This window comes from Chelonia mydas, chromosome 2 (assembly GCF_015237465.2).
Source record: "Chelonia mydas isolate rCheMyd1 chromosome 2, rCheMyd1.pri.v2, whole genome shotgun sequence".
NCBI lineage: Eukaryota > Metazoa > Chordata > Testudines > Cheloniidae > Chelonia > Chelonia mydas.
The window spans coordinates 31587024-31603656 of record NC_057850.1 but is presented as its reverse complement, the minus strand read 5'-3'; the positions used below and the strand labels follow the sequence as shown (position 1 = coordinate 31603656).

The 16633-nt window shown below is 41.1% G+C and overlaps 2 protein-coding genes across 8 annotated transcripts in view; one reads left to right on the top strand and one right to left on the bottom strand.

Annotated features, from left to right (window-relative positions):
• NUDCD1 (NudC domain containing 1) overlaps nucleotides 1-4032 on the bottom strand; it is a 144834-nt gene extending 140802 nt beyond the window's left edge. The window contains exon 1 of one of the 2 annotated variants that reach the window (XM_007065303.4): nucleotides 3899-4032. In XM_007065303.4, coding sequence (XP_007065365.2) covers nucleotides 3899-4016 — 118 coding nt within the window. In that variant the 5' untranslated portion in view covers nucleotides 4017-4032. The remainder of the gene's footprint in view (nucleotides 1-3898) is intronic. The other variant, XM_037892116.2, reaches the window with a different exon arrangement.
• On the top strand, nucleotides 3971-11738 carry ENY2 (ENY2 transcription and export complex 2 subunit). 6 transcript variants are annotated; one of them, XM_037892120.1, is made up of 6 exons: nucleotides 3971-4108; nucleotides 6989-7084; nucleotides 8634-8704; nucleotides 9174-9221; nucleotides 10338-10412; nucleotides 11471-11738. In XM_037892120.1, exons 2-6 carry the CDS (start codon nucleotides 7017-7019, stop codon nucleotides 11545-11547), a joined length of 339 nt encoding a protein of 112 aa, XP_037748048.1. In that variant the 5' UTR covers nucleotides 3971-4108; nucleotides 6989-7016; the 3' UTR covers nucleotides 11548-11738. The 6 variants fall into 6 exon arrangements, with proteins under 6 accessions (XP_037748048.1, XP_037748045.1, XP_007065362.1 ...); XM_037892117.1 differs by lacking the exon at nucleotides 3971-4108 and adding an exon at nucleotides 4320-4472; XM_037892118.2 differs by lacking the exon at nucleotides 3971-4108 and adding an exon at nucleotides 4496-4929.
• The last annotated feature ends 4895 nt before the right edge of the window (nucleotides 11739-16633 follow it).

Genomic DNA, 16633 nt, shown 5'->3' with positions numbered 1-16633 from the left:
AGTCAAAGTGGAGAAGGAAGCTGCCTGATTCGAATGCAGAGGGAACAAGAGTGGAACCTCAGTTGTGGATAGGACTGGAGGGTGGCAGGGAGTGGGAGAAGGAAACCAGCACTGGATCACTGACATGAAGCCAGGTGTGGAGACTGGAACTGGAAGCTTGGGGTCGGATTGGAATGAGGAGTTGGGAGACTGAACAAGTGAAGTGGAAGGAGGGAAGACTGAGATCAGATGAAGAGCTATGGGCAGGGACTGGGAGTAGGATGAGAAGCCCCAGGAGTAGAGACTGGGACTAGTTAGGTGAAGAGAATGGGACTCAGATGAGGAGCCTGAGGTGGGGGAGAGACAGAATTAGGACAGAACAGACTGTGCTCACTAGAAACTGGAATGGAATCCAAGATTTGAGTCTCACCATTCCTCTCATGACAGAAAATATATGTGAAACTAACTGGCCAAGTGTCCCATCCCACCTCTAGTGCTGGTCCACACAGAGAATGACAACCTACTAATGCTATTAGTTACTCCATTAGCTCAAACAGCAGAGGTCTATGCAGTGGATCTGAAGGTTCCAACTCTGCTGATGAGCCATGTGAGTGTCAACATAATGTGATGGAATTTGTCTTTGCAGTTTACTTTTTTAACTAGCTTGCAATTTACACACAAAAAAATGATAAAAAGAACATTAGGGAGTCCTGTGGAAAAGATTGTATGTGACCATCAGAATGCATACACAAAAGGAAGCCAAATTAAAGTTGCACAGGCAACCTTAATTCTGGCTTTTCCTAACTTTGAGTGCTTAGTTTTACAACCTTAATAATATCTTTTAACAGTTTGTGTGTGCTCATAGTACACCTCAAGTCTTACATTCATGTGCTTATACAATAGATTTCTCTTATCAAACTGAATTGTAAAAGAAAAGCCCTGATGAAGTCAAACAGTACTAACATAACTGTTTATCAGTAACTTCACAGCAATGTAAACTGATACTGCATTGACAGGTTTCAGAGTAACAGCCATGTTAGTCTGTATTCGCAAAAAGAAAAGGAGTACTTGTGGCACCTTAGAGACTAACCAATTTATTTGAGCATGAGCTTTCGTGAGCTACAGCTCACTTCATCGGTGAAGTGAGCTGTAGCTCACGAAAGCTCATGCTCAAATAAATTGGTTAGTCTCTAAGGTGCCACAAGTACTCCTTTTCTTGATACTGCATTATAAGTGTCTAATGAAAAGTGGACAAGAACACTCCGATGGAACAGACTCTACCCAATAAGTTACCCCAATGTTCAGTCTGTACAGTAAACCAACACATATATATAATACATAAGAGCAAGAATTCCAGATCAGACAACTGGTCTATTTAGGCCACACTCCTGCCTCTGATTCTAGACAACAGACAGGTTCTAATGTACTCTCATGAATAAAGTTCCACACATCAGTGTTTGAGGTTCTTTTACTGATCTTATTACTGCCATCATCTAAGAAGTGCTGCCAGAATAGAATACTGCAAACATCTCTGCATGCATCTTCAAGAACCCTTAACTATTGCAATACTCTTAGGTTCCTCCAGTACAGCACACTGAACTCCTTGACTATACCTCATGACTTCAGCAGGACTACACACGTGCACAGGATCCATCCTCATGGTTCCCAGTGCAAGATCAAGTCCTCAGACTACAACTTCTTCAGGACAGGGTCTCCGTCTTTCTGCGGTACATAACCTAGCATATTTTGGTCATTACCATAATAAAAAATAATAAACTATACAAGGACTTAGATTTCAGCTACTCCAAAACCACCAACTAAAACTACAGCTATGTCTAATGTGCTCTTTGCATGGGCTGAACATTAAAGTCTTGCTTTTCAAGTTAAAGCACTTTACAGTCCTAAGACATCTTATTTATAAAAGATTTACAAAGTATGGAATCAAAACTGATCAATAAGATGTCTCGCCCATGACAACATGATTAATGTTTTATTACAAGACATGCCTTGAAATATGAAACACACAGTGCATTCCAACAATGCATATTGATTGTAATTATAATATAACTATCAGCTGAATAAGCCATTTTCCTTTCTGATCACACGTTGGGCTCAGATATTGAGCTTCAGTGATAAAAATTAGACCCTACTACATACAGGACTAAGAAATTGTAACCTGGGTGGAAAAGTAATTGACCTATCGTTTATAAAATAAATCAAAGGTTTTCTGAAGACCATCTTCTGAAACCTCCACAGACAAACTTTGCAACTCAGCTACATTTACAGCAAAAAAAGAAGCAAAATATGCTCATTTACCATCCTCTTGTCCTCCCATTCCATGCCCCAGTTTCTTCTATTTCTTCACCTGACGGGTCCAATCATAATCCTAGACTCCAAGCTCTCTGGGGCAGGAGCTATTTTTATTTGCTGTTTGTACAGCATCTAGCACAATGGTACTCTGATTCCCAACTGGGGCCTCTAGGCACTATTTGTTAATTGTATTACAATGACAACTGGCAATTTTTCCAAGCCTCGAACATCAAATTCTGTAAAATTCAAGCTTTAAGTTTAAAAGAAACAAACAAAAAAAACAAAACAGCACTGTTGATTGTGCAGGTAACCTTCCAAATGCATAAACCAATGCAGCAATCTCTTGGAGAGTTTTAGTGATGCTAATTTTTACAATTTTATCACAAATCTCATAACATTCAGTAAAAAGAAAAGGAGTACTTGTGGCACCTTAGAGACTAACAAATTTATTTGAGCATAAGCTTTCGTGAGCTACAGCTCACTTCATCAGCTGCATTCAGTGGAAAATACCGATGAAGTGAGCTGTAAGGCCTCAAGGTCAGTTTGAGAGCTGCTGTTCTGTGAGCAGCTTTGAAACTAACAAAGAACATGTAAATTTCACATGTGACAGTTCATATCTTAGGCAGGCTATAAATACAGACACTAGCGCTATTCACCAGGAACAAGGACTCCCAAAAAATACGGGCTGAGGGAAGAATACAGAAAAAACCTTAACCCATAGGAGCTTGGGAGACAAACACACTGTCAGAAGTCTCAGAATGGGAAGGAAAAAAAATGGGCTCCTCCTTCCCTTCCAGAAACCAGAAGATCTGAGGGCTTCAAATTCATCAGGACACCTATTAGGAAGGGGTTGATCTAAAAGATGGAGCCCAGTGCAGGCTCCAAAGACCCCACTACAAGAGGACATCAGGATACTACTGATGAAGGCCAATGGGGAGAGGGGAGCATTACAAGCACAACCACGTGTTAACAAAATATTAACGATGAAATGCTAAAACCCCCAAAGCCAACAAAACTCAGAAGTGACCTGAACACCAACAGAGACTCGAGAAAAAAGAAAAGAAGTACTTGTGGCACCCTAGACTAACAAATTTAGGCTCTAGAGAAAGCGCAGGCCTACACCAGGAGTAGAGAAGGCTTCTGCCAGCACAGCTCTATCAGTCAAGGATAGCGGCCCTGGCCTCACCGGCGACCTCTGCCTAGAGGCGAATGCCCCAAGACCTGGAACAGCCATCTTAAGTTTCCCAGCCGGCCTGGGGCTTTCCGTGGCGAGGGGCTGCCCCAAGGCCCCGGAGACTGTTTCCCCAACCCCTGCCCTGCAGGCGAGCACAACAGCAGCTTGCCAGCCACCTGGGGCGGGAATGACTTTACCCCGCACGGATGGGCAGCCACCTCTGCCCGGGGGCCAGCAGCTGGGGCGCAGCAAAGCAACCCGCGGCGGGGAGAAGGCTTCAACAACAAGGGCAAACAAACGCAGGCTCCTGCAAGGCAAGGCAAGGCGAGGCCCGGCCCCAGCAGCACCCGCAGCGCTGCCGCCCCGGGGCTCCCCTGCCAGAGGCAGCTCCCCCTCAGGAGCCCGAGCAACCCCGGCCGCGGCCGCGCCCCTCACCCGAGTCCAGCCCCAGCTGGTAGCAGGCCAGCGGCTCCAGGGAGAGCTTGTAGCCTTCGAACTTGGGGTCCAAGAGCAGCCGCTTCACCCGCAGGGAGCAGTTGGCCACCGCCTCCATCCCCGGCCGGGCCCGCAGCTACCGCCTGCGACGAGGGGGAAAGTTTGAAAGGAGACTTTGTGTGAGAAGCGCGGGGGCCTTTACTGGCTCAGGTAAGGCGCAGGCAGAGCGTGGAGCCCCCTGGGAATGGTAGTTTTAGGGCTCTAGCCGCAAGGGACTGCTGCTGTCAGTCGCCAGGCATGTCGGGAGTTGTATGCCGCACGGGGGCGCCCGAAACGCGGGGCGTGCTGGGAGTTGTAGTTCCAGCCTCCGAGGGAACCGGCACGTCCGGCCGCCCAGACCTTAGGCCACACTGGGAGTTGTAGTTTTTAAACTGAGCGAGGGACGACATCGTCCCGCACTCCATTTCCCAGGGTCCCCCGCGCGAAGGGGCGGGCAGAAGCTTGGCCGGGCTGGATTCTGCCGGGGAGGCGGCGTCGCTTCTCCTTCCACAGAGCTGGGCGCGCCGCCGCGGGGGTGAGTCCCGGGGCCCCGAGCGGGGTTCGACGCTCCGCAGGCGGGGCCCGGGGCGCGCTCAGAGCGGGTGGGGAGCCGCGGGGCTCGGCCTGAAATCCCCACCCGCAGCCGCGCGGTTGGTTTCCCGGCTCTGGGGCCGGGCCCGAGCTTCCCCACGCCGCGGGCCGCAAAGGGCTGCGAGCCTTGGCTTGGCCCCGTGCTTTGGGGGGGATCGCTCAGTGGTTTGAGCATTGGCCTGCTAAGCGCAGGGTTGTGAGTTCAGTCCTTGAGGGGGCCATTTAGGGATCTCGGGGGTGGGGGATTGGCCCTGCTTTGAGCAGGGGGCTGGACTAGATGACCTGCTGAGGTCCCTTCCACCCCTGATACTCTCTGACTCCCTGGCGGGGCCCGGCGGCTGCGCTGTGGCGACCCCTCCCCCGCAGTGGGTGTACTTCAGCCCCGACTCACAGGGCCTGGGGTAGGTCACTGGCGGGGGGTCTGGTCATTGCCCCGAGAGGTGGTCACTCGGTGGGGGGTGGGGAGAAGGTGGGTCACTGGGCGGGGAAGTGTGGGAGAATGGGGTCCGGTCACTGGCTGATGATGGGAGGGAGGGGGGTCTGATCACTGGCTGGGGGTGGGGAGACGGCAGGTTATTGGGGAGTGGTGATGGTTGTCCCTCTCTATTAGATGTGCTATGGAGTCTCTATCTTGCTCCTGTAGAGGCTCGGCAGCAGAGTACAAAGGACCTCTGGTTGAATGTTATCTGAGCTCAACTCTTCTAACTTTATAGTATCTCACCCCCACTTTGCTAAATCTGTGCTGCAGCCCTCTGTGCTGGCTGTTGCATCATTATACAGGGAGGAGAGAGCGATCAGTTCAGTAAGACTGACACATGCACAGCTGAATTTGATGGTCTCCAGTTTCTTATTTGACCATGTCAGAGAATCACTCCATAGTTCAGGGTAGATAGCAGCCTTTCCTCAAATCAGGGCTGAAATATCAGGGCTCGAAGTAAGGTGATAGAGCTGTGGGTCTGAAGTGGCTCAAGTGAGTTAGTTCTGTTAGTCCTTTTATGAACATTAAACTATAATTCTTTATCTGTCCTCCCTTTCCTTTAGTGGTGGAGAAATTATCATGAGAACAGATTATCACAGGCAGATCTGGTATTTAGGAGCAAAAGTTTTCTACATACCTTCATCAAAATTTCTGGCGATCTCTAATTAGAGCCATGGATTTAATAACTGTAAAGAGACAAGGTGGTTAAGGTAATAGCTTTTACAGTAAAACCTCAGAGTTACGAACACCAGAGTTATGAACTGACTGGTCAACGACATTCCTCATTTGGAACTGCAAGTATGCAATCAGGCAGCAGCAGAGACCAAAAAAAAAAAAAAAGCAAATACAGTATAGTACTGTGTTAAAGGTAAACTACTAAAAAAGAAAAAGGGAAAGTTTAAAAAAAAAAAGATTTGAGAAGGTAAAAAAACTGTTTCTATGCTTGTTTTGTTTAAATTAAGATGGTTAAAAGCATCATTTTTCTTCCGAATAGTAAAGTTTCAAAGCTGTATTAAGTCAATGTTCAGTTGTAAATTTTTGAAAGAACAACCATAACGTTTTGTTCAGAGTTACGAACAACCTCCATTCCTGAAGTGTTCATAACTCTCAGATTCTGTTGTATTGGACCAATTTCTGTTGGTGATGGAGACAAGCTTTTGAGCTTACGTGGAGCTCTTCTGGACTGAAGAAGAACTCTGTGTAAGTTCCGTAGCTTTTCTCACCAACAGAAGTTGATCCAACAAAAGAGATAAATATCCTGGGAACAACATGGCTATAGCATCACTACTTTAAGAACTGTGACAGTTTTTTCTCTTTTTACCAGCATTCTAAAGTGGGGGTGAATGTGCAGAAAACACTAGTTTATCAGGAAGCAAAGATTATCATATACAATTTGGCTGGGTCATCAGCAGTGAACAGTAGTTTCTGAATTTATGTGAGGACAGTAAGGTTCACTCATATGTGATCACTTTGCTGAGTTCTGTTAATCAGTATTTCTGATATAAACAATGTGTGACTGATGACTTATTGTGACTGTCTTCAGTAATTTGAGTTAACATCTCTCTCTTGTCTAATTGTGTAAATTAAACAAATGCCAGAAACAGAGGGGTCTATACTCAAAATGCTGCAGCTGCGCCGCTGTAGCACTTCAGTGCAGGTGCTACCTATGCTGACAGGAGGGGTTCTCTTATTGGTAATCCACCTCCCTGATGTGATTGCCAGGTTGCCAGAAGAATTCTTCTGTCAGTCTAGCACTGGCCACCTGGGGACCTAGGTCGGTTTAACAATGCTACTCCGGGAGTGGATTTTCCACACCTTTGACTGACATGGTTAAGCCGACCTAATTTTCTACTCTAGACCAGGCCTAACAAACTGTAGAGAGCGTAAGGGAAATTTAATTGTTTAATTACATACATGTTTTCTTATGTTGCAAATGATTAGTAAACAGTGCTATTAAAATCTTTTTTTTTATAATTTTATAGATTTGCTGTGGAAATCTAGGTTTTCAAAATGAATAAAGATGCACAGATGAGAGCAACTATTAACCAAAAACTAATAGAAACAGGAGAGCGAGAACGGTAAGTAGATTTTTTTTTTCTTATATGATTTTTATGCTCATTAAATGTCATAAAATGATGTAGCATGAAGGATGTCCTAAAAAGTAAAAAAGGCCAAATCCCTCCTATAATTCTAAATGCTACAAAACCGTTGAGAAAATCTTGTGTGTTATACCAGTAAAGAAGACTTAATTAAAATATTCAAAAGTAAGGAAAAATAAACCCTCTCGGCCAGTTTTTAACTAAAACAAAAAAGCTGGTAAAATAATAAGAGGTGGGAAAGTTGGCTTATAAATCCCAAGTGAACACCGATGATGTTGTTAATGGAGAAAACATCTTTGTACGGATCTAAAATTACACTGTTAAACAACGAGGTTCCAATTTATTCTTTTTTCAGGCCAAGAGGGAGAGGTGCAGTCTCCTTATTGCACAAATAAAATCTAAGCACGGTATCAGGATTGTGTTCTGTTACATACAATGGTGGAGCAGTAGAATTTTTTCTTGAATTCAAATTATCCAAAACGACAAAGCAACCACAATTGCTTTAATTTGGTCTTCCACAGGGGTTCTCAAACTTGGGGGTCGGGACCCCTCTGGGAGTCGCAAGGTGATTACATGAGGGGTCGCTAGCTGTCAACCTCCACCCCAAAACCCGCTTTGCCTCCAACATTTATAATGGTGTTAAATTAAAAACACCTTTTTTATATATTTATAAGAGGGGTCGCACTCAGAGGCTTGCTATGTGAAAGGAGTAACCAGTAAAAAAGTTTGAGAACCACTGGTCTTCCAGAATCCCCTACCTTGTCCTTCCTCATCCAAACATCTTACCTCTTAACAACTTACTGGTCAAAGAGGACTAGACTTCACGCTTCAGACTGTTGGTCCAGCTCCTTCAGTTAAAAATGGGGGATTGCTTGAGCAAAGCAGGATAGTCGAAGGTTAAGTGCGCTCCCAGCCCATGGAGTAAAGGACTGAAATTTATGCTACTAAGCCACTATGCTAGTTTACGACATCTTATTCTAATTTGTTTCTCCTTCACCTCTTTAAGTATTATCCCACTGCTTTCCCATATCCAGTGTACCCCCTGGCAGTAAAGGAGGGTTGCTCCTGTGCTCCTTCACAAATAGCTGAAGGAATAGAATAGAGTGAACCTGTCTTGAATCCTTTTCAGTTTTGTTCAGCACTTGTTGATTGTGCTGAGAGGAGGTTATATACCAGGCAAGTTCCCCCTTTCCTAGACTTCTCTGATGATAAAAATATCATAGGATATTCAATGCCCAGTTTAAATCTCCAATGAAAACATAGTTTGGAGACTTCAGATTTAGAGTTGCAAGCGTTTCTTTGAAATCAAGTCACTTACACTGAAAGTCACTTACTCTTACTCCTGGCCGTCTTGGATCCCTTTGAATACAGTAGCTTCTTTTATTTTGCAGCATGAATTAGTGTGCAGCTGTGCATACAAAGGCTTACAGTGATGTATTTTTTATAACCTGCTTTGAAGTGAAATATTCTTTCTTTGCTGTTAAAACCACTTTTTCTTCTAGTAAGTTTAATTTTGTCATCTTTACAGCCTTAAAGAGCTGCTAAGAGCCAAATTAATTGAATGTGGCTGGAAGGATCAGTTGAAGGCACACTGTAAAGGTAATTAAGGTTAACTACATTCAATACCCTTAGTTATTGACTAAGGTAAGAGAATAGGTGCATCACTGCTAGCCAAATAAAAGTTCCAGTTGAAAGCTTGACTACCTGAAAGTCAGTTTGAATAAGACGGAGATGATGCTATTGGGCAAGAGAGCATCTTGGAGAAATGTGGGAGGCAGGGTATGAATGCTTTCTTATGGGATACCAATGTGAGTACGGTGTTGTGAAAAAGTGATTTGTAGTTTTGGAATAATCTTGGATGTATCTCTGTTCACGAATTCTCAGGCAACCTGGGTAGCCCAAAATGCATTTTCACATCTTTGGCTGATGTTGAGTTTTTGATATTTCCTCTGATTTGGACCTCATTGTAGTTGCCAAGGTCTGTTGTATTTAAGGTTCTAAAATGTGTGACTGCTTGATTGCTAACATCTAAATAACTGATTCCGATACAGTTTTTCATTTTGACAAGTGATTTTCATTTCACAAGAGGATAAAAGCAAAAGCAGCAAGAAGAGAGGTATGCCATAAATAATAGGAGGAGTGCTTGTGCTTTCTTTTTTTGTGAAAATTTTTCATGAAAATGACCGATTTAGATGAAGGAAAACATCATCAGATTAACTGCTAAGTACCAAAATTTTGTTTTCAAGTGTCTATAGTAAAGGTAAATAGTGAATGTATTAAATTTAGATAAAATTCTTATTACCAAAATGTTCAGCTTCCATGGAGGGCTAATAGCTTTCTAAACCAGCACATGATTGTTTTCCTGTTAAGAGCAAAAAAACAAAACAAAACAAAAAACTTTGAATATTGACTTTTAACGTTTCTTCTGATCAGATTTACTCTACCCAAATGGCATTTTTTATGGCAGTCACAGTACATTTTTCAATAGTTTATAGTGCTAGGATTATTCAGTTCTTTTGTCAACTGAAACATTTTACAGTATTGGTTACAGCAGTCATTATTTACCAATACAGAGCACATTCCAACAGTGCAGGACTGTGCTGATCAAAGCTGAAATTCCTTTCCCCAAAAATATTTACTATGTTTAAGGAAAGTGATTTTCTGAAAAATAATCCTAATATGCATACTGAGAACACTAAAACATGGAAAGCAGGGAAAATACTGTGTATATGTTTGCTGTAGTCTGATCTTTCTAAAGGAGTACTTTCAAAATTGCTGTTATATTCCTGAGCAATTGACCGTGTAGTATTAGTGTGTTTATCTCTTTAATTGTCTTCAAATCTTTACAGTTGTGCTTCTGGTTAATGTTACATATAATATTTAACTGAAATTACAGCCTTGTTCTGGCTGCAGTTCAAAGACTTGTAAATAATTGCTGCATTGCTACATGCCCAGACAGTGCCTGTCATTGGTACATACAGGATAGATTTGCTAAATGGTGGTCAAGTGAGTTTACGGATCTGTGCACTTGCCTTTTCAGGTTCTTATACCACGCCCACTGATATAGTAATAGACTAAATCCACAGTAGGATAACATACATATGATTAATTATAGGATTACATATATATGATTAACCTACATATGCAGGTTTTGTATTATAATCTTTGAATAGGTCTGTTTTTCTAATGAATGGATTTAAACTATTCAAGTGGTTTTCTTGGTCTTCCCTAGATGTAATCAAAGAAAAAGGGTTAGAGCATGTTACTGTTGATGACTTGGTGGCAGAAATCACTCCCAAAGGTAGAGGTAAGAAAAGTAATGTCACTTAATGCAAAAAAAAACACCTATAATTCCACACTAAGCTTACACATTTAAATACTCTAGAAACTTTGTCTAAGCACCAATAACTTGCCCACATTGCATGTAGGGGAAACTATATAATAGCCTAACTAGTAATCACAAATGGGCTACATGTGTAAATTCCTGTTGCCATGAAAGCCTTACTGTTTCTGCGCTGACTCATGTATTTTAAAAAAATATTTTTATATGTAACTTTCTTTGAAAAAGACAGAAGAATCTGCTTACAATTAAATGCCCCCAGTGGTCTCATTGACAGTACTAGAATTAAGTGCATGTGGTGTATGGGAGAGATGTTTTCATATCTCTGTTGTTTTGGCTGGAGACCTCTGTGAGGCTGGGTTAACAGGGCAGTAAGAATATCAGGGGGAGGGGGCAATAACAAGAGCAGCAGCAAGAGAGACAATTTGCATCTCATGAAGAAAAGTGCTTTGTGTTAGTCTCCTTTTTGCAGTCCATTCAGTTGCCCCACAGCCAGTCAGGCCATCTAGGAAACCTCTAGTGTTAAAGAAGGTAAAGCTGCTTTAAAAAAAAAAAATAAAAAAAGGCCCACCCACCCAGGGCTGAAGCCCTTGGGCTTCAGCTTTGGCCAGCTCGCCCACCTGGGGCAGTGGGGCTCGTCTCCCGCTCCCCTGGGCAGGCTCCTGAGGTCATGTAGTAATTTTTGTTGTCAGAAGGGAGTCACGGTGCAATGAAATTTGAGAATCGCTGCCCTAGCTCTTCTCTTCAGAGAACAGAGCTTATGGGGGAGAACAGAGCTTATGGGGCAGAAAGTGAGTCAGATCCTTTGCTCCTGTTTGCATTCCACCTACTGCCGAATATAAATCCTTCCTTTTTTCTTTTGACTGCTCTCCAACCCCAACAGGAGATTGCTGAATTGGCTGGTGGAGTTCTAAGAAAGTCTATCATGCATCAGAATTGCAGGGTCAACTTATGATATACTGCGCTACATATATCTTTTTCTTTTTTCCCTATTTCTTACCTGCTTTTTTTTATTTGTATTTCAGCTTTGGTACCAGACAGTGTAAAGAAAGAACTCCTACAAAGAATAAGAACCTTCCTTGCCCAGCATGCCAGTCTTTAAGATTGACATTAATTCTGAGTACAGTATTTTTGTGTGTCTGTATTATGTAAGTCATGCCAGAAATTGGAATACATTTTTCATGTTTTAGAATTTAAGTTCATTTTTGTACGATTAGTTATAGGTGTATCATTACACTGCATTAATTTCTTAAACTTGCTGTTTTAATAAAAAAAAAAAAACTTTTGTGGTTATGTATGTTTTGAAGGCTCTTATCTTCTGTTATATTGAGTGATTTTTAAGCTGGTGACATGTTAATTTCCAGGCATCTTTTGCTACTTTGCACTAAGTCATTTACATTAAATCAATACATTTTTTATGATTTTTGAATACATCAACCTAGTAAGTACAAACACATTTGTTATGCTTATAAGAAGCACACATGATCTTTTTCAGGGAAAAAGGCAACATGCCGCCTTTTTTGAAAATACAACAGCATATGCATTCAATCTCTCACACACGTCCTGCAGATGGTCTTATAGTTAACAATGTGTCATAGCTCGAGTCACTCTAATGGCCAGTTAGATTGAGCACGAGTGAGGAGCTGAGCTCTGTCACTCGCGATCCGATGCTCCGAGATTTTGCAGGTCTGAACCCAGAGTTCTATGGCAAAACACCCCAGCTTTATACTTGTAAATTCCCACGTTAGTCTATGGATTTTGAGTCTGTAAGTGGTGTTAATCTTGGGGTTTTCCACTGTTATCTCTTATTTGTTGTCTCGCCTTCGGGGGTGTTTGCCTCACCTTTGAGGTCGTCAGTGCTGCTAACTCGTTTAGCATCAGATGCAATGGATGTTTTCTGATTGTTTCCTGCTGTCTCTCCAAGTCTCTCACTTCTTCTTGACCATCTGGACATTGTGATGGCTTTCACACTCATCCTTAACCATGCACACATCCTTTACTCACACCAAACAATTTTACAGAAAATTTCAGACAAGTTTACATTTTAGAAAGGGTTATATGCAATGTTCCCTCTAATTTTTGACAGGCCGTGTGCGCAAAAAATTTCTTCTGTGCAAATTGTTGTGCTTCTGTGCAAATTTTTGTGCGCACAGTGTTTTGCTGTATGCGCAGGGTTTCGGAGCTGTGTGTGCGCGCACACGCACAGCTTAGAGGGAACAGTGGTTATATAGTTATTAAAGGGATTACAAAAGAACCTTACACAACTTCGTTTGCAATGCAGATAAGAAACAAGACCTTATAGCAAATACTGTGATGTAAACTTATCCTAAAACAAAAGGTGACCATTATCAGCCATAAGGACTGTTCTGGTCTGTTCCTGCCTTAACATCAGTTCAGACACAGGCAGCCTGTCTGATGCGTTTCTACCAATGGCCCCTTAGGTCATTCCTTTCTGCTATTCAAAAAGGGTGGCTGGCAGGATATGTTCAAATCATACATTAATACATTTATTACATGCTACGTTAATATATCCTTCATTCTAAATTATACAAAATACAAACATAAAATCCTACTACTACATATTCACTCTTTCAAAAATGTGTGTAAATATAATAGAAATGCAGATCTGTAAAAAGTAATTATCTGGACATTAGAACAGTATTCTGTTGTATAAATCCTGTTTAGTATGGTCAATAGTTGGATTGCACCAAGCAAAATAAGGACTCTGTACAAAATTCTGTTGATGACATTCTTCCCACCAAGTACTTAACCAATATCCCATATGGTGACAGAAAGTTACTTTCTTTGGAGTTTTTTTTAGGTATATAATTTATAGGACTTGTGGATAATTGTTGAACCTGGATCCACATTCCAGCTTCACCAAAAGCTGCTTTAACTTCTTTCTTTAGTTAAAAAGAAATGCTGCTACTGCTGCATAACAACTGCAGTGTTCCACCCTTACAGCATTCCAGTGGTGTATGAGATCCAGTTATGCTTCAGTACACTTCATATAGAGAGGCCGTTCTGGATAAAGGTACTACATACTGGCAAATTTTTTTCTTTTTCATCAAGCTGGTGAATCTAAAATTCTGACTAGAACAGACACAAATTGAAACAATAAATAACTGTACTGAAATAACTTACAATCATCATCATCACTCCCATAGCCGTATTGGTCATTGGGGCACCATCACTGATAAGGAATCAACCAATTTTCTCCATCCCTGACAATTGTGTCTCAGTGCTTGAGTCTCCGCGAAGTCCATTCCTGTCCACTCTTTTATGTTATCAGTCAAGGTGGATTTGATTTAAATCAAATTGATTTAAATCACTAGTCAGGAAGACTCGATTTAATCATGGATTTCTAAATAAAAGAGCATTCTTGTTGGTTGTTATAACCTTAATACATATTCTTCATAACTCAGAGATGGATATAGGTTTCATTTTTAGAAGATACACGCACTATATATTTTTAAAGTGATTTATTTTGAAAACTTCTCAGATTAGTTTTACAGCTATATCAGAAAATGAATGATTGTTTGGTTATTTCATAAAGGTAATTGAAGCAGATATTTAGGAAGTCATTGAGAGGGGAACTATCTCCAATTCAACAGATTAATCATTAATATTTGGAGGATTTTTTTGCCATGCTGTATTAGGAGGAGAACATCACCAGACAGACTTTTAAATTGTTTTATTTAACCAAAACAACGACGTTATGTATTCTGGATTTTTTTCTTCAACAGCAAACATACAATATTTTAACAAAACAAACATATGAATTTTTGAATTTAGTTAAAGATTAAAATTTTTTAAAATCAGGTTTGTTTTTGTTAAAGTTGTTTTTAACTAAAATAGTTAAGTCAATTTTTTAAAAAAAAATATTTCAGTGTCAGCCAGGTCAACATGAGAAACTTAAAATATTGGTTTCTGGAGCTAACTCAGTTGTCTTCACCTTCATTTTCCTATTTGTTCATAATAGGGAAAAGAAAAAAAAAAAGAGCTTTCCTGCTTTTTCAGGCAGGTCCCAAACAATTTCTCAATTTGGAATGAATTAGTCCAAAGGAAGAAAATATTCCTTCTACACCGACAGAAGAAACTACTGCTGTTAAAAGTGAGATTACTGCTTCAACAGTCACTGAATCCAAGTGCTTAAGTGACTTCCACCAGTTCACAGGTGTGACTTTTTTAAAACATCAGGAGCAAGCATATATTTCTTGAATGGTTCTTATTCCTAAACTGGGTCTCTTTTACGGCCTGCTGCCATTATAGGTTTGCCCTTCTAGTGAGACAATGGTATGGTAGATCTCAAATCAATGAAGGCTACACTCAAGACTTCTGGAATATGCTGCTCAAACCGTTTCACTTTTGTTTCTACTGCCTGTCCCTCCCTTCTCACATTTATCTCCAGACTACTTCTCCTTATCCAGATCTATTCCACGCCCAACAATCTTCTCTATTCATTGACCTTTTTGAAACTTTACACTTTTAGAGAGAGGTAAGGGATTTACTCTGTGTACACAAATTTGCAGAGGGACAATAGGGTTGAGGTCTGTTATTTCTCACCTCTATATATTTATTTACAAACATTTTTGCTGTTAACAAGTATGTTATCTCTGGAGAGACATATCCACAGTTTGAGAACTGAAAAACTAAGCATCTCTGATGGTATCTTCTAGACTGAGCACTGAGTCCCATTGGGTAGATAGAAAGATTAACCTAAATAATCTATACAGAAGCCCCTGGAATCCCATAAAATTGGGTCCTAATCCATGAACTATTGGAACTCCTTTACAAAACTTTTCTTAAACATTACATGAATATATTGTCTCATACTATAGAATTAGTATGTATAATCCCTATTCCATGATGAGATATCTTTGAGCTATGATACATCTTTCTTTAGGTAGGTTTTTCCTCAAAAAGCATTTTATCAAAAAAATTTGATTTAAATAAAAAAAATCCGTTTTTTAAATTTTTTTCTTTTAAATCATTGATTTTTATCCAACCTGCTGTCAATCCATCTCTTATTCTGTCTATCTCTTCTTCTCTTCCCCTGTACTGTCCCTTGGAAGATCATCTTGGATAGGCCAGAGGATCTTGCTACATGGCCATACCACTTCAGCTTGCGCTTCTTCACCGTCGTCAGGAGGTCTTCATATGACCCAGAGCATTGGGTGATGATGTTACGGACCTCTTCATTAGTGACGGGGTCGAAGTAGGAGATGCCCAGGATTTTATGGAAGCATCTGATCTCTACTACCGGTATTTTCCATTCAAATTCTGCCATGAGGATCCATGTCTCAGACACATACAGAAAAATGGAGATGACCAATGCATGTAGCAGTTTCAGTTTGGATTCCAGGGAAATGTTCTTATTCCTCCAAATTGGCTTTAGCTTTGCCACTGCTGCTGCTGTTTGCGCAGTTCCTGCCCGAATTTCTGCCTTGGATCCTTCATCAGTGATGACTGCCCCCAAATACTTGAACTGTTTCACTGTCTCCAGCTGTTGTCCACTGACAGTGATATGTGAGCTGATCCCATCACGTCAGCTCGCCAATCTTGTGAAACGACTGGATAAAACCTCTGCAAAATATGGCATGGAAATCAGTGCAGAGAAATCTTACAGTAATAAAACCCTAAAATGACCATGAGCAAGGATGATGGGTGAAGGGCTTGCAGGAGGGAAGACGTGTTTGGCTTTTGCCATGTTCAGTTTGAGTTAGCAGTGCACTCAGGAGATAATCAGATAGGCAGGAGTGAATGGAGGAGGAGCAATCAGGAGATGAATGAGGCAGGAGATGAATGAGGCAAATTTTTTTATAAAGAGAAGCCACATGAATCTGAGAACTGGAAAAAGGGATTCTTGTCATTCAAGTCACTGCTAAATGTGTGTTGGATTATATCAGAAAGACTCTTAACACACTACACTGGAAATCAAATGATAAAGCAACCAGCAAGAATGGTGTCCTAGTAGAATTAGCTTTTAAATATGAAATACCAATAAGGTTTTGTTTTAAAAGAAATGTGTGTCAAACTAAATTTTGTGGTGATGGGCACATTTCAAATGTGTAATGAGGGAATGTAAACAAATGGTAGCTATTTTCTACAATTGTATAAATTGTAGATATATAATAGAATGCTAAATGTCATTTTTTGTCCATAGAAATTGTTTTGCCATCTCGAAG

Bases quoted from the DNA above. Each gene is read 5' to 3' on its own strand.
- ENY2 (XM_037892120.1), top strand. From the start codon at position 7,017: ATGAATAAAGATGCACAGATGAGAGCAACTATTAACCAAAAACTAATA. The intron at 7,085-8,633 runs GTAAGTAGATTT...TCATCTTTACAG, and splicing joins GAAACAGGAGAGCGAGAACG to CCTTAAAGAGCTGCTAAGAG. The intron at 10,413-11,470 runs GTAAGAAAAGTA...TTTGTATTTCAG, and splicing joins AATCACTCCCAAAGGTAGAG to CTTTGGTACCAGACAGTGTA.